Below are 21,752 nucleotides of genomic sequence, written 5' to 3'. Positions count from 1 at the left end.
TAAGTATTAATCTTCTCGGCGGGATTACGAGGGGGCCTATCGAATGAGCCGGGGAGATATTGCGCACATGCGGCTACAGTGGCACCATGATCCGTCCAAATGGCTTTGTCGTGGAACACTGCCCAGTCCCACAACTCCTTATTATCCGAGGCGTCGCACTTCATCGTGCCACACCACAAATCGGTGAAGAGGGAACCCATATTGGGACCCTCAAAGTGCATGATATCAGGGGTAAAGCATTCCGGAATACCGAACATGCGGTTGGGCAAGAGGCCAAGCAATATGCTTGGCCTGACGATACCTGTTTTGAGACGCTGTTGAATGTACTGGGCCATGGTTGTAGCCGATACAACACGGTAAAGGTTGTCGACGTAGTCAGAGCATGGCGATAATGACAGTTTGTTGATGTCAATATCATCGTGGTCGCATCCGGAAACAGTGTAGTCGAGAGGCTTCAGCAGTACAGGATAATATTGTGGCTGCCCGTGCTTGTGACGTCCTTTGAGACCGCAATACATTCTACACCCATTCTTCCCGGTATGACCAACCATCGAGCTCAAACAAAGTAAGCCAGGGCCATCTGCGGTTCCAAATGCGAAAAAAAGATTCGAGGTAAAGACTGCATCTGTTGATGCATCCCATATACGAAGCCCTTCCTTCTGCAGGCCAACAAGATGGTGTAGACCAGGAAAAAGAAATGATTCGATGAATTTCGGCTTCTTAGGACCGGGTATGATTCCGCCCGGGAGAATATACTTCTTTTTGTAGCGTAGGTCGGGGGGAAGATTGACTATGATCCAGATATATATCCAGCAATCCGACTCCTTGCTCTCGTAGAGTTGGGCCCCGTCGATGGATAACATAAGAACAATATCGCCCTCCTCAATTTTCCCGTCGTGAACAGCTTTCAAATATTCTGTACCAGTGATGATGTCATCATAGGCAGAAAGCTTCCCATCGCCAAGTTCAAGTTCTTCGAGGATATTTCTGGTGCGTTCATCACGATACCGCATGTTAGCTGCTCCACTTGGGTCTCGGTAGAGCGTCTGGAGTTGCGGACCGAGGGGGATAGTGTGAAACACTTTGACGGGTGACTTGACTTTGCCGTTAGAGGCATCGAACTTAATCTGATCATAGCGGTGCGAATTGCAGGTAGGACAACGGTCAAGGAGTGCATATTCTCCCGTGAAAGCTGTGCAGCCCTCTACACACATATCATCCACGATAGACTCGATCCCACTCATCTGCGCAACAATGCGCTTGACTTCATAGTGCGACGGGAATGCTGTATCTGGATAACATCGCAGGACGGCTTTGCGGACATTACCGTAAGCCTCCACTGCAGAGTGTTCCAGCGAAAGGTAGGTGTCGATAGCTAAACGAAGATGGGGATCTTCAATTTTGAGTTGAAGCTGAGGAGGGTTTCGGAGACATTCCAAGGCATCGGGATCTAATGGGGAAAAGTTGTCATCTAAAGTTGAGTGTCGAAGGGCTTGAATGAATGAGATGGATCGTAGTATATCTTCATGACGGCCGACATTGGCCAGACGTTGGATTTCATCAAGATCGATATCTTCTATTGTACGCCGGTCCTCGTGAGCAGCAGGAAGGTTTGGTTCAGGTGCGGGCTGGTCCTCGTCACCAGGGTGAGGCTCTGGTGGAGCCTCGTATAGGTGGGTCTTCGTGTTGGAGGGGATCAGGAGGTGCGGCAGGCTGGTCTGGAAGATCATCTGCATAGTCGCCCTGCCTATAGAGGTCGTCGTCGTTATATAACTGTATGGGAGACTCTCGATAAATTAAATGTGCTTGGTAGGTAATTGAAATAAATGACTTTACCTGGTCTTCGGGTGCGCTCTGATCAAGATCCATGCCCATAGCATCCCTTTGAATCGACTGAGACTGCTCTCTTGTTGGCTCGACTGACATATCTTCACACCGATTAGCACAATAGTATACTAGACATAAGTTCTTAGCTTACCCGTACCACTGGTGCCAGCAGAGGCACTTGATGAAGCGATCGGAGCAGCACTAGTGACAGTAGCTGTGGTGTTGTGTGCTCGAGAGACTAAAAGTGCCTGAAGCTCTGCAGTTCGCGTACTTGCACCATCGTCTTGTGCTTTTAAACGGTAATATTGGGCCTTCGAGACAGTCTGCAGGCGGTCTTTGCGCATAATTTGATACTCTTTTGCTGGCGGCATAGTAGTGGGTGTGAATGTTGTAGGGCAGCGACACACTGTTATGTGCTGGATGCAAGACGCAAGTTGCAAGAGGCAGTAGATTTCGCACAATCCCAGACTATTATTACAGGCTGTTGCGTGCTGGATGCAACGTGCAGTGACGACAACAGCAGATAATCGATTTCGCACAAATTCAGACAAGTGCTATTATTAGTACTAACTTCGCCAGCCATTCTCACACAATCTCAGACTCGTCTCAAATTTACACACAACCTCAGACAACCCGAGCCATTCTCAGAACAGTGGGTTTTCACTGGGATTCAGGCCTCAGGCGTCGACGCCGGCTGGAACCCGAATTTGCGCACGGTCTTCCATTACACAACACTCCAGTCCCAGATGTGACACCCACTGAAGCAGCATCGATCTGCAAGGTACTTTGGCTTGACAGCGTTGTAGACGCAACCGTGCAATACATTTCCAGTCCAGGAGAAATGATGAATATAAACATGTATATGACTTACCAGGAGAAAATAAGCATGCCCGATCAGTGCACGCCAGCGGCCGTCCCAGCTGCAGTTCCAAGTAACTTCATCACCAAACCTCCAGACACGCGGGAAAATACGGGAATGAAGGTTCCGACAAAGTTCCGAGCTGTCCTTATACAAAGATGTCATCACCAAAGTCGCCGAGTCTCCAGAAATACGGGAGAATGCGGGGATGAAGCTTAAGACAATCCTTGGGGGAAAAGGCAAGTTCCGAGCTGTTCTTATACTTATACCGTAGTATAAATACACCATCATATGAGATCAGACGGCGTACTGGTATTCCGCGTCTTTCGAAACCATGTCCACGCGAACAGAGGTATTGGCCAGATTCAGAGAAATCGTCGCAACTAGCGGATGGGACGCTACATGGTCAGCATGGCCTGTATGTCTGGATGGTTGCGAGATTGCTGACCGCCCTAATTCTATCCAGGAAAGCACAGTTGATGCCATGGGAATCGTTTAATGGAATGGAGATACAACCTCCTCTGCGGGAAGTTATCGAATCAGATCGGGTGAAATGGCCACGACAGGGTCAAGCGCTCGTCCCAGGCTGTGGAAGAGTATGGCTCTTTATCACGACAGTAGTTTGACTATTAAACCTCCACACTTCAGGGTAACGACGCAAGATTCATCGCGACCAGTCTAGGATTGAAAGTGATTGGCATCGACATATCTCCTACGGCTGTCGAAGCAGCCCAGCAAGAGACTCCCCACGAGAACGTGTCGTTCCGTGTCGGGGACTTTTTCGCATCAACAGATGAGCAGTTCGACTTGGTGTACGATTACACGTTCGTTATTCGCAATTTTTACTGTGCCTTCTTGCTTTGAACTTGTGATAGTTTTTTCGTAGCCCTGCCCCCGTCGATGCGCCCAGATTGGGGAAGACAGATGACCAAGCTCGTCAAGACTGGCGGATTTTTGATTACCTTGGTATTCCCAATCGATCCGCAGGTGGACCATGGGCCACCTTTTTTCGTGCGGCCAAACCATTACGAAGAAGTTCTGGGATCTGCATGGGAGAAAGTTATTGATGAAGTGCCTACTGAGTCTTCGCCTACTCACGTAAATCGGGAGAGGATGATAGTTTGGAAGCGCCTCTGAAGTCGTGAGAGATATGTCGAGAAGCCGCGAACATGGTTGGCCATACTCTATCTTGCAGTGGTAGAATTCTTTTACTTAAATGTTAAGCTACGCCATAAGGTGTCTTTTGAGCAATATTATTGAGCTTGTGAAGTCCCAATTGGCATATCGCGGCGAGGATCGTCGTGATAAGCCATATCACAATGCGGGCTGACATCGTTCCCTGAACTTCCCTGGAGGACAATAAAAACGTGAAGCAGCCTGCAACGCGCGGGGGAACGTTGGACGCGAAGCACTCAGTCGGTCCTGATATTAAAAGCGGGGAAAAGCAGACATCTGGCCTTCGGGATTTTGAGGCGGAAAAACAAAACGCACCCAGAGACATGCAAAGCAGTTTATATCCAGCATTCCGTCGTTTGGTTATTCGATGCATGCAGTCGACATACCAGGTCTTTACATTGATCAGATTAAGAACGTGTCACTAAGTATCAGTTGATGACTGCGTCACAGACGCAGGATGTAAAAGAGAGTACTAGTGGGAGGAATGAGCGTGTGGAACTGTTGTAAAAATCATGAATCAACTAGGTAAAATACCCTACGCCATTTTCATACAACGGATGCAATGAGCATGTTGGTCTTTGGCGACATGGCCGCCGAGACCAAGAGTGCGTCCGTCCAGACGGAGCCGCTGTAGGAGGGCACCTGAGACAATGTATAGTCCGTGGCGAAGGAGCCAGCCGACCAGCCAAGGTAGCCGAGGATAACTACAGAGAATACATGTCGGCTTGTGTCAGGGACAGTAATGGGTGAAAACGTACCATCAGACTGAGCAGCCTGGTAGCCAATCTCCTGTGATATGTAGCTAACACAAGAGTCGACGTTCCCACCACCAGTCTCAGTATTGAGGGCCTGGCGACCGTTTGCACGGAGCCAGGTGGTCAGAGGGTACCATGCGTTCTGGATGTTGTTGGTCACGCATTCAGTGTTGGTGCCACTAAGTAGTATTAGCAGAGGTATAGACATGGAAATGACTGTACTCACGAGCCGTCGGAGTCGAGGTACTTGTGGACGTCCATTATGAGGTTGGTGAATGTGCCGTCAGGGTTCCGCACCGCGCCAAGGGCGTCAGCGGAACCGCTGGAAACGAAGGTCTCCGCAGAAGTATAGTCGGTGCCGGGGAGGAGAATCATCTGGGTAGTGGCGCCAGCTTCCCTGAACACCAAATATACGATTTTCAGTCAAGATAACAAGCAGAAATAGTTGAACATGCTGACCGAATGCCCGTAACTGCAGCCTTGTTCCCGAGAAATCTCAGTAACAGTTTTAGTCTGTGAACAAAGAAAACATACCTGAACTGTAATAGTGAAATTACATCGTCAGAAGGGAACATGTTCATTAAGAGATAACACACCGGTCTCTGCCCAAGTGGTGATATTCTACGTCCACGTCAGCATAGCCTGTCGTAGAAGTTGCGAGTAACTTACTGGGATATCATGAGGTTCGTTCATGCTGATTGTCAACAAGTCAGTGGTATCCATATTTGCAACCGTTATCACATACAGCCCAAAGATGACTTTTGTCTCATTCACGTAGTACGAAGCAATGTTAGACCAGAGCTCAGCAAAGATTTCGTTGCTTGGACCGCCTTGACCGATTATCTGTTATCGAATTGAGCGTCACTAACAATGACGAGAGCACGGTCACTAACCTGTCCGTTGTACCTTGCATAATTGTGAATATCAATCACACAATGAGCACCAGTGCTCAGGCAGTCGGACACCAGCATGTCATAGTTGGCAAACTGATTCGCATCCAAGACGCCAGTCATCTGGTCAGACGTGAGGTACTGCCAGCCAACAGGGAGACGGAACACATTGTAGCCGTGGTCAGTGACAAAGTGCTGCATTTGGCCCAAACCATCAATACCTAGTGGGCATGTTAGAGTGTGAGAGGGTTCTCCATGATAAATCTCACCGGTCAGCTGAGAGACAGGGGGATAAGCGTTTGAAGCAACGCAAGTGCCATCTGTACCACACCCGAAGTCTGTGGAACAGGAGTATGGATATAACGAGTAACGGTAGCAGTATAGCACTCACCAAAACCTGCGATATTTACACCTGCAAACTGCAGCGGCGCAAATGTCTGAGCGTTGACAGCGACCGACATGGTGCTGAGAGCGGCAACAACGAAGGAATACGAAAACTTGACGGCCATTTCACGCACAAAGAATGGGAACCAACTGAGTAGTTCATCTGATGAAATGACTGTCTTAAGTATGGGTTAGAATTTAAAAATATACTGAGTAAAACGCTTCGCCAGCAACAGACACGATCATGCGTTCTCAGTCGTGGCCGAAGTTCGCACGAGTTCTGTAGGAAACTATTGAGCTGACCCTGTGGTGATGAGAAGACTTATCTCTAAATCATGAAACTATGCTGAGTTGAGTTCTGAACCCATGGTAATGAAGTCTCTAAACCATGACGACAGCAGTCCACGACGTAGAAGAAAGAACGGATATTTGCCAGCGATCCCCCAGACTACCGCGAGTAGGTCAACGTGATCACATGAGTATCAAGCGAGCGGCAAAGCATCGCTTCTTGTCGGTACCGTAGTCTGCTCGGGGCGGTTAGATAGATCATGGCAGAGAAGGTCTAGGGTTTCCTCGTTAGTGGGCATTTGCTTATGCTTAACTTGAACACAATTGAATAGTTGAGAATGTTTCCAAGAAAGCCTAGCCACCTGTTGTGACTACTGAGTCAACTCTGATGGGCTCATATGTTCACCGTCGAACACTGGCAGACGCTGGCGAGAACAAGACGAAAATCCTGCTACCAACACCAACACCCCTGGGTAAGAAAATAGTCGATACGAAGCGGCACGTACAGAGCTTCCGAATGGTCGTTTCAGGGTCGAACGTGCCTCATTGTCCTTCCAGTTGAGTCGCTTTCAGTTAGCTAGCCCCATGGGTTTGTGTTTCCTAAGGGATCGCGTTTCGACTATAGCACACTCAATTCTGCATTCAGCTCCGATCAAATTGCATTCCCCCGATATGACGCACATATAATTGGTTTAAAAGATCCCGCGTATTGGCAAGTACTCGGCGTGTTCGATAAGGTTCGATATTGTGGTATATTCTGTGGGTGGTCGGAGGTGGTCGGTCTGCTATGGTGACATACCAGATCAATCATCCACGGTAGTACTGTTGTCGGTTGATCCTGGTCGGGACCGAGGTCGTCAATGCCATCATAGACACTCCCATGGAGACAACAATTGAGTGTGTGTTGTAGAGGTTCCGCGCTGGAGTAGAAACCATAAAGTGTTGATTTCGCACTCAACTGAATTCAAGAACAAGATGTGACCTCGTGATTGAGCTTGAAGGACTCAATACGACAGCTTCGCCTTAGTACCTGATCCGGGTAAGCCCTAACTCCACCAGACAACGCCCGCACCCGCAGTCTGGCTGACGCGCTCTGGATCCCGCGTTGGGGTTTGCGAGTGAGATATCAAGGCTGCCGCGTTGATTTAGTGGTACCAATTGAAAATGAAATGCGTGGTGCTTATGTAAGGTGGACTTTACACCCGTTTTCGAACACCGCCTCGACGACCGACCGCCACGACTTGCCATTAGAACTGAAACGTTTGCAGAAACTTTGAAAGTCTGGGAATCTAGTACGTGGCATTCACGACGTGGTTGTCATCGACTGTGTAAGTATCGCCTCAAACAACCTCTCTTGTAACCACTCGTACCTCGTTCCAACTTCCTCTTGAACTCGCCCGACGCGCCAAGATACTCCCACATGACTGTCCGAGTCATGGTGAGGCTCTATGCATTTCGGCTGGCCGAGGAATGAGGGTTGAGTTGATATGTTCACCGTGCGTTAGTGGTGGCGTGAACCTCCTAAAAATCCTAATACTTCAAGAGCAATGACTAGTACGCAAGATTACAATGACTGTAAAGACACTCAGTACATTGGGCACACCAGCCGGTGCTACGTCTTAAGCTCTTAAACTTTAATTATAGTCTTGCAAGAAGGTGATTCGAACTGGAGTCGGGACTCACTGGCGCGGCCGAGCGCGGTTACGATCGATACCAGGGGGTGTCTATAGACATAAGGGTGTTAACTCACACATAACGAATGGTCACAAGGGCAGGTGCCACACTTCGAAGGTTACTAAGATCGATGATTGATCATCCCCAAGCCACAGGTTGAGTATCTAGATAATAAAGAATGACACCCATTTAAAGGTACGTATCACAATACAGAACATAAACAGCTCGAGGTCGAGGTCAGCGCAGGTACGGATATTGCAGGTACGAATGGGACTCACCTCCAGGTCAAATATTGAGGATCGTCGTGATGGGCCACATCGCAATGTGTATTGACCGCCTTTCTGGCAGCAGGACAAGAAAAATGCGAAGTAGCATGCGACACGAGGAAAGACGTCGAAAACGAAGTTCACAGTGGCCCAGAGTACCAGGCGTCTGGCCCTTAAAGATTTGAGGTGGAAAAACAAGACGCAATCAGAGACATGCAAAGCGGGTTGTATCCAGCATCCCATCGTTTGGCTATTCGATGCCCACAGTCGACGTACCAGGTATTTATGTTGATCAGAGTAGGAACATATAATTATCGGTCGATGATCCGCATCACTGACACAGGATGTAAAGGAAGTACTATGTAGTAGGAACAATGAGCATCCAGAACTGTTATTGAAACCATCGATCAATCACTTCACACTAGCACATGTGGATGGTAAATGGGATGACGCTCCTTAAAATTACAGAAAGTGTGTCTAGGTAGAATACCCTACTCCACTTTTATACAACAGATGCGACGAGCATGTTGGTCATGGGAGACATGGCCATCGAGACCAAGAGTGTGTCATTCCACCCGGTGCCGTTGTAGTAGGGTACCTGAGACAAAACATAGTTTGTGGCGAAGGAGCCAGCCGACCAGCCAAGGTAGCCAAGGATGACTACAAAGTATAGCGGTTAACTTGTGTGAGGGATAATGGGTGAAAACGCACCATCAGACTGAGCAGCTTGGTAGCCAATCTGCTGCGACATGTAGCCAACACAAGAGTCGACGTTCCCACCACCAGTCTCAGTATTGAGGGCCTGGCGACCGTTTTCACGGAGCCAGGTGGTCAGAGGGTACCATGCATCCTCGATGTTGTTGGTCACGCATGGAGCGTGGGTGCCACTGAGTGGTATGAGCAGTTGTATAGGCAAGAAAATGATTGTACTAACGAATTATCGTAGTCGAGGTACTTGTGGACGTCCATTATGAGGTTGGTGAATGTGCCGTCAGGGTTCCGCACCATGCCAAGGGCCGCAGCAGAACCGCTAGAAACGAATGTCTGCGCAGAAGTATAGTTGTTTCCGGGTAGGAGAATCATCTGGCTATTAGCGCCGGCTTCCCTGAACGCCGAACATATGATTTTCAGTTAAGAGGCGAAACAGAAATAGTCAAACATGCTGACCGAATGGCTGTAACTGCACACTTATTCCCAAGAAACCTCAGTTACAGCGTTAGTCTGTGAACACAGAATACATACCTGAACTGCAATCGTGAAATCACATCGTCAGAAGGGAAAATATCCATCAAGAGATATCATACCAGACTCTGCCCAAGTGACGATATTCTACATCCACGTCAGCATAGTCTGTCGTAGAATATGCAAGTAACGTACTGGGATATCATGAGGTTCGTTCATACTGATTGCCAATGAGTTAGTGGTCCGTAGATGCAGCGGAGATAACATACACCCCAAAAATGACTTTCGGCTCGTTCTTCCAGTACGAAGCAATATTGTACCAGAGCTCAGCAAATATTTCGTTGCTTGGACCACCTTGACCGATTATCTGTTATCGAGTTGGGCATCGCTAGCAATGACAGGGGCACGGTCACTAACCTGTCCGTCGTACCTGGCATAATTGTGGATATCAATCTCACAATGAGCCCCAGTGCTCAGGCAGTTGGACACCAGCATGTTATAGTTGGAAAACTGAGTCTCATTTAAGACACCAGTCGACTGATTGTATGTGAGATACTGCCAGCCAACTGGAAGACGGAACACATTGTAGCCGTCATTCTCAACAAAGTGTTGCATTTGACCCAAACCATCAACACCTAGTGGGTATATCAGAGTGTGAGAGAGTTCTCCAAGAGAAATCCTACCGGACAGTTGATAGACAGGGGGAACAGCGTCCGAGACAATGCAAGTGCCATCTGTACCACACCCGAAGTCTGTGGAACAGGAGCATGGATATAACGAGTAACGGCAGCAGTACAGCACTCACCAAAACCTGCAATATTTACACCTGCAAACTGCAGCGGCGCAAATGTCTGAGCGTTGACAGCGACCGTCATGGTGCTGAGAGCGGCAACAACAAAGGAATACGAAAACTTGATGGCCATTTCACAAGAAAAGAGCAGGGATCGGCTGAGTGATTAATCGTATGATGTGACTGTCTTTTGTATGGGTTAGGGCGTTAAAAATACGCAGCGTAAAATGTTCCGCCAGGAAAAGACACACATCATGCGTTCTCAGTCGTGGCCGAAGTTCGCGCGAATTCTGCATGCAACCATTGAGTAGACGCTATGGTGAAGAGAGTCTGATCTCTAAATCATGGTGGTAGTAGTACGCCAGGTAGAAGAAAGAATTGATGTTGGCCTGCGGTCCTCCAGACTACCGCGATGAAGGACGAGGCCGACGCGATCACGTGAATATCATGCGAGCGGCAAAACATCGCTTCTTTGTCGGCTTGTGCGGTTCGACAGATCACGACAGGCATTCCACGACAGTGGGCATTTACGCCTAAAACGTCATGGGGTAGGTAGAACACTCCGGAGAAAGCCTAGCCGCCTATTGTGACCAATGGAGTCAACCATGATAGGCTGATTTGACTGCCGTCAAATACTGGCGAGGAAAAACGTAATTCCAGGCTCTACGATCAAGAGGCACGGACAAAGTCTCGTTTCGGAGTCGAGCGTGCCTTTTTGTCCTGTTTTGCTGGTTCGCGTTTCGACTCTAGCATACGCAATACTGCGTAAAACTCCGATCGAGTTGCATTCCCCCGATGACTCACAATACTGACCATATAATTGGTTTAAAAGATTCCGTATGCTGGCGACGCGCTTGCTCCCGGCGTGCAGCCAAGATCCGAGCTGAAGTTCACTGCAGAACAACAACGTGAGCAAACCTTTTCAACATAGCGGTAAATTCGGCGGATGGTCGGTCTGCGACGGCGACATACTAGATCGATCAACCACGGTAGTACCGCTGTCTATAAATGCTGCTGTCTTAAATAACATGCTTTGTTCTCTGGTTGGGACCGAGATTGCCATTGAATGCCATCATGAACATTTTTGCGTCGAGCAAGGAGTGTGCTTTGTGGAGGCGCCACACTGGAGCGGGACAGGTAATACGCAAAACTATAAAATGTTGGTTTCGCACGCTCGAAAGTGGGACTAAATTTAAATTTGAGAACGAGTGCTTACTTCGTGGTTGGAGGTTAACTTGAAGGGAACGTGATAAATACAACAGCTTCACCTCGCGCTCTGGGGCAAGCTCAAGATTTAACGCCGCCAGACCACACATGCACCCACAGTCTGATAGGCGTGCTCCGATTACAACGTGTAGGTTTGCGAGTGAGCTGGTGGCCAGGTAGAACCTGCCGCACTCAGGCTGATCGTCAAAACATGGGGCAAACAAAGTTGTGTTGCTTATGTAAGCCTAAGATATAGCACGATTTGTCAGCCAAGCCAAACGGCGCGATGGACGTCGACCTACCCTGCAAGCTTGAACTCATTTCCGATCTTCTAGGTAGTGCCGATATAGAATGGTGATTTTATCTTTGCTGACCGATGTTTTACCGCAGGACACGATGAACGCGCTTGGCAGGTGGCATGGAATCCCGCCAAGCCTCTACTAGCATCATGCTCCGCAGACAAGTCTGTGCGAATGTACAGCTACCGGCCATCCGACCACGGAAGTAAAGCTCTGGCCTTTTCACACGTGGGCACTATTCCGACGGGACATACGAAAACCGTACGCAGTATCGCATGGGCACCATCAGGCAAGACGCTTGCCACCGGATCATTCGATTCCAATGTCGGGATATGGGAGCGAGAGGATGTTTCGGACTCCGAGGATGCAGGGGAAACTGCGGGGGATTGGGAATGCGTGACTCTGCTTGAAGGGCATGAAACGGAATGCAAGAGTGTCGGATATTCAAGTTCAGGAACACTGCTAGCGAGCTGCAGCAGAGATAAGACTGTATGGATTTGGGAGGGTGAGTATTTCTGGGTTTCACCTTACTGCATTGCTCAACGATCCCATCCTATCAGTTAAACCCGATGCAGATTTTGAATGTATGGGCGTACTCATGGAACATAGCCAGGACGTGAAATGCGTTGCATGGCACCCTTCCGAAGAGGTCAAATGCCTGCCATTGGAATAATGTGCACAACTGACAGGGGTTCAGGACAGATACTTGCATCCGCTTCGTACGACGATACCATAAGGCTCTACATAGACGATCCTTCTGAAGACTGGTTTTGTTTCTCGACCCTTTCTGGTCACAAGTCGACCGTCTGGTCTCTTGCTTGGTCGCCTCGAGGGAGTTATCTCGCCTCATCCTCCGATGACCTTACGATCAGGATATGGCAGAGAGTAGAAGAACACAAATGGAAATCCGTATTGGAGCTGAGGGGGCATGAAAGGAGTATCTACTCGATCAGCTGGGGAGTTGGGAAGAGCGAGAGTGAGAATCTTGGGTGGCTCGCGACCACTGGCGGCGATGGTAAAATCAATGTCTGGGAGATAACTGTATGTTTCACGCTTTTTTTCTGGTGCATCGAGAGTGACAAACCTTCTCAGGAAACACAACACACCAAGGATCCCCTGAGCGCAAAACTACTTGCGAAAATATCTGGAGCTCACGACGTCAGTGACATCAATTCTGTCTCATGGTGCCCTCGGCCAGATCATCCAGATTTATTGGCCACTGCTGGTGATGATGGCTCTGTTAAGGTATGGAAGGTAGTACCATCTTAAATTTACTATGTACAATGTTTCATTTATGCAAGATCTAAGTGTGATTAACGTATTACGCGTGGATACGGATTTTGCACGGACTGAACAAATTGATTTACGTATACTGTGATCGATCTTGGCGAACCTCCAGAATGACTCGGTCAGTTGTGTCCACAGCGTAGATTTCTTTCAGCACGCTCATCACCTCTTTATCATGCCAATCCTTGGGCTGGCCCCTTCTACCGCTCCAATCAAACCTGCGCATTTTGATATTGAAAAAGTCATTCGGCCAAATATCCTCGCTCTCCATCCTTACCGATGTGCACGCGATGACTACCAAGAGGGAATCCTCCTCGATGCAAATGAAAACGCTCTTGGACACTCTATTCCCAGATCGTCCAACCAGATCCAACAGGAGCTTTCATCGACACTAGATGCAGACTTAAATCGATACCCTGATCCTTCTCATGACGGGATAAAATCTCGCATCGCATCTCTCAGATCGCTGCCCGGGAAGGATCATGTCTTTCTGGGCGTCGGATCTGACGAGGTCATTGATCTCTTGATGCGAATTTGCGTTGCACCCGTAACCGAGAAGATTCTGATAACCCCGCCAACTTATGGAATGTATTCTGTCTGCGCCCAAGTGAATGATATTGGGCTAGTTCGTTGTAACCTCAATTTGAGCGGCAGCGAGGGAGAGGGTGGAGAACACGGTCGATTTAGCTTGCTGGTTGATAATGTGAGTGACACGTTCTGCATGATTCTCAAGTGACCAACGACTTGTAGATAAAAGCAGCTGTCTTGGCCGACCCTTCTATTAAACTCATTTTCCTCTGCTCACCAGGGAACCCAACTGGTACTCTGATCAGCCTGGCAGCTGTGAAAGCAATATTAGACTACGAGCCATACAAAGGTATCGTTGTTGTCGACGAAGCGTATATCGACTTTGCTGGCGAGGGTACCAGCGCTGTATCCCTAATCAAAGATTATGCCAATCTGTGTGTAATGCAAACTTTGAGCAAAAGCTTTGGCCTCGCTGCGATTAGGTGAGTGTATGTTCATCGGTACCTGTATTAATTGACAATTTCACTTCAGGCTCGGTATCGCCCTTGCACAGCCGCCATTGATTCAAGTGCTTGCAAACACAAAAGCCCCGTACAATATCTCCACTCCGTCTGCTCAGTTAGCGCTCGCTGCGCTGGGTGAGGAGGCAGTTCAAAGCATGCATTTGAAATGCCGGGCGCTCGTAGAGTCGCGGAAACAGCTACAGAAGTCTCTCGAGAGTCTTTCTGCCCTTGGTGTAGGAGACGTCATTGGCGGAAATGATGCAAACTTCTTGGTGGTCCCGATCCTCAATAAAGAAACCAGAGTTCCTGACAACGCTCGGGCAAACGTTGTTTATACGGAGCTCGCCGAGAACAGAGGAGTTGTAGTGAGGTTCAGAGGGAAAGAGGCTGGATGTAATGGATGTTTGAGAATCACTGTTGGGACCGCCGAGGAGAATGGGACGCTCCTTCGACAATTGGAGAGTGCTTTGCAAGATTATTAGCTGCGTGAGGCTGTAGACTTTAGATATCGACCTCTTCTCGAGGGGTTCACTTGCCAAATGCAGATTGATTCTTACGTGTCCATGTTACTGACGGTAAGCGGTATGGCCGGCGCCGCGATCCAAGGACACCTACGGCGCAGTCCATGCTTCCGAGTCATTGACTTGATCTATCTGGCCTTTTCAATTTGCATGCTGAGGATCATTTCCGCCGCAGGCGCAACTCTCTGGTTGACATTATCAGCGCGCTGGACTTCACTGTAGTTTTCATCCAGTCACAACTAGAACTCATCTAGAATGGTGAAGCAAAAGTCTCTCACTCCTCAGGAGATCTACCGAGCACGGAAAGCGCGAGAAGAACGAGAGAAGAACGCGCTACTGCCGCCGGGATTGTTAAACCACGGTAATACTTGTTTCATGAACTCTGTGTTGCAGGGTGTGAGTCCGTTTCATCCTCTGTTTCAGTGCACGTAGAGTATGTTCTGATGTCTTTCTCTGCAGCTGATCGCCACGCAACATCTATCTCATCTTGTCCTATTCCAGGATATCCCTCCCGCAGTCCAGCTGTCTGCATCAATCCCAGTTGCATCCCACCGATCACCTGAGTTGACAAATGGTCATGGTCTAGCGGGGCAATATGAACGCCCTTGGACTCCGGGATTACCCATTGGAGATCGTTTTGTGACACTCTTGCGGCAGGCGTGGCTCATGCAAGATGACCGACAGAGAAATTACTTGAAGCCCAAGTAAGTGTTGGGCTGGTGAAACAGAAACATTGCTCATCACTTGACGTTAGAGAGCTTTTAGCATCCGTTGGGCAGAAATACGACCAATATCTAGACTTTCGCCAGCAAGATGCGCATGAATTCCTAAGGCATCTCCTTGACGCAATGCAGATGGAGGAGGTTGACGTGAGTAACAGTCATAATACAATTCATGTTCACTCATTCACATGTCGTAGATCATTAAAAAGCGACAGCCTTCTGTCAAGGGCAAAAGGAGAAAACGCTCTCCTGCGAAGGGACACGCGCCGCCGAACACTGACGCTCATGATCGTGCGCATATGGGACATTCACCACTCGGGCAGGTTGTCAGCACACCGGACGCTGAGGCATCTCCCCTAGAAGAAGAGACGTTAGCGCCATTTGTTGACATGCTTTTCGGGGGTAAGTTGGCCAGCATCCTTGTGTGTCAGGCTTGCAAGCACGTTTCCCACACATACGAAGACTTCAACGACCTCAGCTTAAGCATCAAGGCTGAGGACTATGCTCGCGAGCGTAAGCGGGACAAGCTGAAGCAGCTCGCTAAGAAACTGCGCAATATATCCGGAACGGCGCTCAGCGTCATTCCTGTGCAGCGATCTTCTTCTGTCCCGGCTACTCCACATAGAGATTCGACATTGGAGAACACAGAAGTCGTTGATCCGCATAGACGACGGAGCATTGACTTGGCGGATGTCGAGGTGGCAGCTGCGGCGGATGAGCATGCGGACCAAGATACCAACCACGAAACTACCACAGGAACATACACATCTCTACCCCAAACCGAATTACACCTCGAACACCACCCACCGGAATCTGATAATTCGCTTGCTGCAACTTCCGACTTCCAAATTGACGAGCCTCCAGAAGCCGAAACGCTACAGAAGGGACGGGAACATATAGAGATTAGCGAACCTTCGCTGGGCAATGGCCGCGAGAAAAAGGAGAAGTCGGAAAGCTGGTCAAAGCTTGGGCGAAGAATTAGTGTGTCAGTTGGGCTCACCAAGCAATCCAGGGAGGATCGACGTCGCTCGAAAGAAGAGAAGAAAGCCAGAAAAGACGCCTCACATCAGCGTAACGCAAAGGAGGACGATCTCCACCCTCCGTCTCCGTCTCTCCACACTACAGTACCCACTGTCCAGCCTTTCGACTCTCCTGATGTTAATATCGAGCGAGAGCCGACATCTCTTAGCGCCGTCAATGACCTGTTGCAGTCACAACTCGCGGCAGTTAAACGGTCGTGGTCGCCAGTGCAAAGGCCGTCTCCTTCACCCTCAGTCTCCTCCACACCCCGTTTTCCTCTCATCTCACGACAACCTACTCCCTCCATAACAAGCAAACGTTCAAAAGTTCCCAGACCCCCGAAAATGAGTGCTGATGAAGCAGCTTATCTTCGCGATATCCTAGCCGATATCAGTCCAGGAGGCGCTGCAGGTCCATTTTCTATCTTCAAGCAGACCAAGGACCAGTCCAGCGCGGGCACTTCTACCACTCAAAACATGTTTTTGAAGATCCCTCAGCTTGGCGGTCTGGAAGAGTGTTTGAGATTATTTACCTCGGTTGAGGTTCTCGATGGGGAGAACATGGTCAAGTGCCATCGTTGTTGGAAGATCGCCAATGGTCTTTATGAACCTAGGTCGAGCGGACAGAATCAGGATTCTGATTCCTGCACTGACAGCGACGATGAAAACGAGAGTTCAGATGATGAAGACCGGCCCATCCAGACGCAACACCTCAATGGGAGCGCACATCACACAACGATACTAAATCATCTCGATCGTCCCAGGTCGTCGATATCTCCCTCAAGTTCTGCCACTTCCTTTGCCACTTCCTTGTACGATACCCCTGATAGCCACGATACCCCAAGATCATTCCCTGGTGACACAACTCTTGATACCTCTTATGGTTCACATAGCACCAAACCTCTACCACCCTCCTTGGAGCTGACGAGCGATGATCATTTACCCTCTACCTTAACACCTCGTCCCGCAACATATGGTGGCCTTCCTATTCCATTGATATCTACCACCGCTCCGGAGTCGCCGATGTCTATTAAGACAGCCAGGCCCGTTACGACGGGGTCGCCGGCCGCTTCCATGTCATCCCAGGCTTCTTTGCACGCTCCCACACCAAAACGTAACAAGGAGAAACGTCCTGCTAATACAACGGAGAGCGAAGGCTGTTCCGACGAGGAAAGTGGGGCGTCTGCTAATTTATCTGCTTATTCGGATGTTTCTTCTACTGCTGTATCACCGGCAGTATCGCCAAACGTCTCTCAAGAGAACCTCATGGTCTCTCCAACACCTCACGCACCACTACAACAGCGTTCAAAGATTCGCGATTCCACGGGTGTCCCTCTGTCCAAGAAAGTGATCATGCGAGCAGCGTATAAACGCTATCTCATTGCCACGCCCCCGCCGATTCTTGTCATTCACATGAAACGCTTCCAGCAGATGTCAAAAGTTCCCATCATGTCCTTCTCCTCCAATTTTAAGAAGCTGGAGGATTACGTTTCATTCCCAGAATACCTCGACATTGCACCTTACTTGGCACCCAGACGGGAACAGTATTCGGACGCCAAGCCAGGGTATGTTCGCGGTCGGACCAAACGTCCCGAGCGGTGCATGTATAGGCTATATGCCGTAGTTGTGCATATCGGGAACATGGTAAGTGTTGACCACTACACACGGAATTTAGATCTCATTATTGAATCCGTAGCTTGGTGGCCACTATATCGCGTACACTGCCCTCCCTTCAGCCACGAAGGAAGATGAAGAGACGTTATCGGTAACTGAATCCGACAGCTTAGCTCATGCAGACCGACCGCACCGCGACTGGGCGTATATCAGTGATACCACAGTGCGGCTATCTTCTTTGGACGAGGTCTTAAAGAGCAAGGCATACATCTGTATGTACGAGAGGATATAAATTGGACTCGGCATCTTCCGTTCACTAGTCGTATTCCCCGCTGTCAGCCTCGCTACCTGGCGATGAACTACGCTATAACATCCCAGCGCAGCGGCAGCAGCAGGTTTTTCGCGTATCTTTATCCTTTTTGCTTGTCAGAAGCACAGGAGCGGTCCCATTTTATTTACACAGAACAGAGCTATATAGCTTGGACTTATAAGCCGAAGGATTGTATTTGTAGACACCTTTGATCACACTCACTCCTTTGCTTTCAACAGAACAAGCAAGGTTTAGCCGACAAAACCGGTCCTTCCCGATTTGATGAGTAGCCCGACAATAAGGTTTGAGTTCCCACTTGCCAGTGACGGCGACGTGAGCTGGTTCAGGGAAACGAACGCTCGATCGCGGCCACAACTCACAAACTGCTTGTCACTCGACCCTCCACATGAAGAAGATCATCAGTGCAGGTTCGGGAGACGGCCGTGCGTGCACAGGGCGGCGCCATGGCAATAATATATGAGTTTAGCATATCCCTTGATGACAAGACTTTCTTTGCTCACATCTTACATTCAAGTTCGCCTGTTATATCGACCATGGCACCCCAAAATTCATTTCGGTTACATCTTCTGACCTCTGATCAACAATCCTGTTGTATACCATGAAGGTGAGAATATTTTCCTCTTCGCATGATCGGCATATGTCGAGCCTGAAGCTTATTATCTGTCACAGAGTATGTTCAATGCTGAAGCGTGCGAGAGGAACACTAATTGGCATGACATTCCAACAAGCACATGGCATACGTTTTGTGAGACCATGCCAAACAGTCGGTCTTCGTGGCCCTGCAGGCTGTCGTCACCAGCTCGAAATGCCGTGAACACACCCTGATAATCAGATAATCTCAAAGATATGCGCAGAAAATGCTTCCGCGCTACATATACGGCTGGCCTGCAATGTCGGTGTGTAAAACTCACCCGTATCCTTGTCCAGGAGAGTTTTCAAATAAATGGAATCCATCTACTATCGGCTGCCCGGTGAGTTGAAAATAGCTATCATGTTGTGCTCTTCTGCTTATCATTCTTCGAAAAAGTCGCGGGATCGGTATCCCACAGCATCGCTATAGCCAGCACGGTCTTCAGGCTTGTTTACAGAGGTTGGACGCGTCGCGTCTGGTGGGAAGACGCATGGGCAGCCGTTTCAATGATCTCAGATGGTAGAATTTTCCTTGCACGCTGCCTTACTCAGTAAACCAACCCCTGTTAACTCCAGTTCTCTGCCTGGCAACCATCTGGGTCAAACCATCGGCATCCAGCCCCTTGATATGTTAGTGCTGCTTGACTTTGCCCTCCGAGATTTATCTCACATTCATATCAGTCCCACCCTGGGTCCTCGCAATTGCTTTAACCTCCGTCCTGTGGTGCGCATCACAGCGTACTCGTCATGATTCATGTACAGTGCCAACTAACCGGTCCAGGGCTGCGCGTATGAGTGTCATTTTTTCCATCATTCGAATCGCCAACCATTCAGGTTCCAAGGTCCACAGATGGATTCCTCATCTCATTGCAGTATCATTTGCGTGCATGTGGGTCGCGCTGCTCGTGCAAAAGATCAACATATGCATATTCCACGGGTGCCAGATGGCCAAGACTGTGGCAGTCTCACAACTGATCAGTCAGTACCTGTTTGTGATTTTTGGTTGGTATGGTCCTTATTTTATTGGTTCCCACAGCGGACGTCATCGCGGATTTTTCTCTCGTAGCTGCGCCGCTGCAGCTCTGGTCAAATGTAGGGCTCTCGCGTAGCAGAAGAATATTGGTCTTGTCCTCATTTGGCGCATCGCTTCTAATCACTGCCATCACCATCCCCCACTCTGTAGTCCTCTTCAGCCCATTATCAGAAACTACGCTCATCTTCGCACATGTCAAGGTAAGCACCCCTCCGTTACTTGCATCCCTCTGCGACATCTGACGAAAATTTAGGCTGCGCTCAGTCTCGTCATCTGCAACGTCTTGGTGATCGTTACATTTGCATACCGCGTATTGTCGAAAGAGACTTTTGATCTCGATCAGTCTTTCACGTCGTCTACCGGAATCTTCACAAGTGTCATCATGACGCAGTTTCCCGTTAGCACGTACGCTATGACCTCCGATCAAGAGGGGACAACCTCGAGACAGATAACGACGGTCCAGATTGAGGCGATGAAGCCGAAACCAGAAGACGCAAGCATAGTGAGCGCTGAAGAGGGCACTGGATGGCTGAAAACATTGAATGATAGCAAGCAATGATTGATAGCGAAGTTTGCCAAATATAATGGCACGCGATTTTTCATCTTGTTACATGTACATATGTGTATTTGTTGTCTGTATTCATGATCATATACCCAAGGCATACCATCTTAATCACAAACATGAAAACAACCTGCTAAGCTTAAGGAACCTTTCAGATTGTTTTCTTTTTCACGCCATTAATGTTTCACAGGTCATGTTTTACATACATCGGCGGATAGTAGCGCGAAGCAGTTTTTTGTGTCATCGAAAGGATCTCGGTGCTGTAAGCCTTTAGCTATGTGCTCAAAATCCGCCCCACACTAGTGGCTGATGCACCGAGGTCGTACCTTATGAGGTCAGTGCGTCAGATGCTTCCCACACTTATAGTTAAGTAGCGAGGCGAACCTTAGGGATGGCGTGGAACTTAAAATGTGGACAGTAAAATTTTATGAATTCCAAATTAGCCACAGTGACCAAAGGGTCAAACGACATTTGACGATCGTTAGGGCAGAACTAGACGGCGCATGCTGGAGCGCTGAAAGCGTGCAAATCCAGGACCAGGGCCTGATAATGCCTCCGGTCTGATTTTGATTCAACCTGGGTGAACCATCCGGACATCAGCGAGGATGTTTGGAACCCAGGTTACCATCCGGACATGGAGTTCTTGTTGGACTGTGAGATATGGTAGGATATGGTATATTGCTGTAGTGATATGCAGGACCCAGGTTTCTTCGGGAGAGACACAAAGTACACGCCCGCCGAGTCCCGCCAATATCAAGTACCTGACAAAAGATCTTGCCCCTTGTCAAGTGAAAAAGGAACACAGTCAATACTTATTTCAACACGCATCGGTGGCAGTGCGGCATAGCAGATCGTAAAACGCCCACAAGTCCTGAATAGACATGAGAACGTGCCGAAACGCCGCAGGGGAAGATGGTACTGAAGCGATGCTTGTTAGTCGCAGAGGAATGGAATGAGGCCGCCGATTGGGAAAAAGTTAGCCCTTTCGCGCACTCGGGTTGACCACTTTGCACTGAGCCTACTAGTATCTTTGCCAAAAAAATATCGAACGAGGCCGGATCATCGACGCAGAGGATATAAGATTACAGTATTGCACAGGGTCATGACAACTGTCCATGTCAACAGCTGTCAACGTGCCATTGATGGCTCGATGAAAACCTTGCTGGCTCTAAGCGAGATGGCATCGGGATACAACTTGTTACTAGCCGCTGACAACTAAGCCGGAGGGCCAAATGACTTACAGATAAAGAGACTTCAAGGACATAGTATGGGTCGCCCCAGTACACGTAATGAGTGCCTGTATTAATAGAAAAGAGAAGATTGGAGGCTTGAGCGTGCTGGCGGGCGAACTGTAGCCATGCTACTTCAACGAATTGGACTGTAACTTCCAAATGATCACCCTACAT

General features: G+C 48.9%; 9 protein-coding genes across 9 annotated transcripts; 5 read left to right on the top strand and 4 right to left on the bottom strand.

The window, feature by feature from the left end:
* Positions 1 to 1,142: 1,142 nt before the first annotated feature.
* DEU56DRAFT_711224 (uncharacterized protein) lies at positions 1,143 to 1,526 on the bottom strand (the record flags this gene model as incomplete). The annotated part of the gene is made up of 1 exon (XM_041347501.1): positions 1,143 to 1,526. A coding segment is annotated over one exon (384 nt), but the record flags the coding sequence as incomplete, so codon positions are not given.
* A 112-nt stretch (positions 1,527 to 1,638) lies between these two features.
* On the bottom strand, positions 1,639 to 2,198 carry DEU56DRAFT_753796 (uncharacterized protein; the record flags this gene model as incomplete). The annotated part of the gene is made up of 3 exons (XM_041349740.1): positions 1,639 to 1,773; positions 1,837 to 1,928; positions 1,979 to 2,198. 3 exons carry the CDS (start codon positions 2,196 to 2,198, stop codon positions 1,639 to 1,641), a joined length of 447 nt encoding a protein of 148 aa, XP_041211396.1.
* A 649-nt stretch (positions 2,199 to 2,847) lies between these two features.
* DEU56DRAFT_787437 (S-adenosyl-L-methionine-dependent methyltransferase) lies at positions 2,848 to 3,962 on the top strand. Its single transcript, XM_041352417.1, has 5 exons — positions 2,848 to 2,925; positions 2,988 to 3,091; positions 3,153 to 3,282; positions 3,335 to 3,510; positions 3,562 to 3,962. The coding sequence occupies exons 2-5, from the start codon at positions 3,021 to 3,023 to the stop codon at positions 3,821 to 3,823; spliced, it is 639 nt and encodes a 212-aa protein (XP_041211395.1). The 5' UTR covers positions 2,848 to 2,925; positions 2,988 to 3,020; the 3' UTR covers positions 3,824 to 3,962.
* A 269-nt stretch (positions 3,963 to 4,231) lies between these two features.
* Positions 4,232 to 6,290, bottom strand: DEU56DRAFT_170692 (glycoside hydrolase family 5 protein). The gene is made up of 11 exons (XM_041344887.1): positions 5,899 to 6,290; positions 5,777 to 5,845; positions 5,511 to 5,728; positions 5,363 to 5,460; positions 5,287 to 5,311; positions 5,214 to 5,238; positions 5,152 to 5,156; positions 5,077 to 5,096; positions 4,844 to 5,014; positions 4,621 to 4,796; positions 4,232 to 4,566 (listed from the first exon to the last, which is right to left on the bottom strand). The coding sequence occupies exons 1-11, from the start codon at positions 6,014 to 6,016 to the stop codon at positions 4,409 to 4,411; spliced, it is 1,083 nt and encodes a 360-aa protein (XP_041211394.1). The 5' UTR covers positions 6,017 to 6,290; the 3' UTR covers positions 4,232 to 4,408.
* A 2,331-nt stretch (positions 6,291 to 8,621) lies between these two features.
* On the bottom strand, positions 8,622 to 10,224 carry DEU56DRAFT_909989 (glycoside hydrolase family 5 protein; the record flags this gene model as incomplete). The annotated part of the gene is made up of 11 exons (XM_041357140.1): positions 8,622 to 8,779; positions 8,831 to 9,006; positions 9,054 to 9,224; positions 9,287 to 9,299; positions 9,358 to 9,366; positions 9,424 to 9,448; positions 9,497 to 9,521; positions 9,571 to 9,668; positions 9,719 to 9,936; positions 9,985 to 10,053; positions 10,107 to 10,224. 11 exons carry the CDS (start codon positions 10,222 to 10,224, stop codon positions 8,622 to 8,624), a joined length of 1,080 nt encoding a protein of 359 aa, XP_041211393.1.
* Positions 10,225 to 11,582: 1,358 nt separating this feature from the next.
* DEU56DRAFT_787416 (WD40-repeat-containing domain protein) lies at positions 11,583 to 12,975 on the top strand (the record flags this gene model as incomplete). The annotated part of the gene is made up of 5 exons (XM_041352416.1): positions 11,583 to 11,632; positions 11,688 to 12,101; positions 12,157 to 12,245; positions 12,299 to 12,637; positions 12,689 to 12,975. Coding segments are annotated over 5 exons (1,069 nt in total), but the record flags the coding sequence as incomplete, so codon positions are not given.
* Positions 12,976 to 14,476, top strand: DEU56DRAFT_853398 (pyridoxal phosphate-dependent transferase). The gene is made up of 3 exons (XM_041355221.1): positions 12,976 to 13,586; positions 13,634 to 13,893; positions 13,943 to 14,476. The coding sequence occupies exons 1-3, from the start codon at positions 13,059 to 13,061 to the stop codon at positions 14,394 to 14,396; spliced, it is 1,242 nt and encodes a 413-aa protein (XP_041211391.1). The 5' UTR covers positions 12,976 to 13,058; the 3' UTR covers positions 14,397 to 14,476.
* A 32-nt stretch (positions 14,477 to 14,508) lies between these two features.
* DEU56DRAFT_170613 (peptidase C19, ubiquitin carboxyl-terminal hydrolase 2) lies at positions 14,509 to 18,232 on the top strand. The gene is made up of 5 exons (XM_041344886.1): positions 14,509 to 14,831; positions 14,895 to 15,139; positions 15,190 to 15,304; positions 15,355 to 17,820; positions 17,873 to 18,232. The coding sequence occupies exons 1-5, from the start codon at positions 14,691 to 14,693 to the stop codon at positions 18,080 to 18,082; spliced, it is 3,177 nt and encodes a 1,058-aa protein (XP_041211390.1). The 5' UTR covers positions 14,509 to 14,690; the 3' UTR covers positions 18,083 to 18,232.
* A 647-nt stretch (positions 18,233 to 18,879) lies between these two features.
* Positions 18,880 to 20,537, top strand: DEU56DRAFT_170594 (uncharacterized protein). The gene is made up of 7 exons (XM_041344885.1): positions 18,880 to 19,092; positions 19,149 to 19,271; positions 19,328 to 19,381; positions 19,433 to 19,475; positions 19,533 to 19,729; positions 19,788 to 19,984; positions 20,038 to 20,537. The coding sequence occupies exons 1-7, from the start codon at positions 19,065 to 19,067 to the stop codon at positions 20,341 to 20,343; spliced, it is 948 nt and encodes a 315-aa protein (XP_041211389.1). The 5' UTR covers positions 18,880 to 19,064; the 3' UTR covers positions 20,344 to 20,537.
* Positions 20,538 to 21,752: the final 1,215 nt, after the last annotated feature.

Source organism: Suillus clintonianus (genome assembly GCF_016758775.1).
Source record: "Suillus clintonianus strain FC179 chromosome Unknown DEU56scaffold_16, whole genome shotgun sequence".
NCBI classification, from domain to species: domain Eukaryota; kingdom Fungi; phylum Basidiomycota; class Agaricomycetes; order Boletales; family Suillaceae; genus Suillus; species Suillus clintonianus.
The sequence above is the reverse complement of the archived record's forward strand: the minus strand, read 5'-3'. Positions and strand labels throughout refer to the sequence as shown.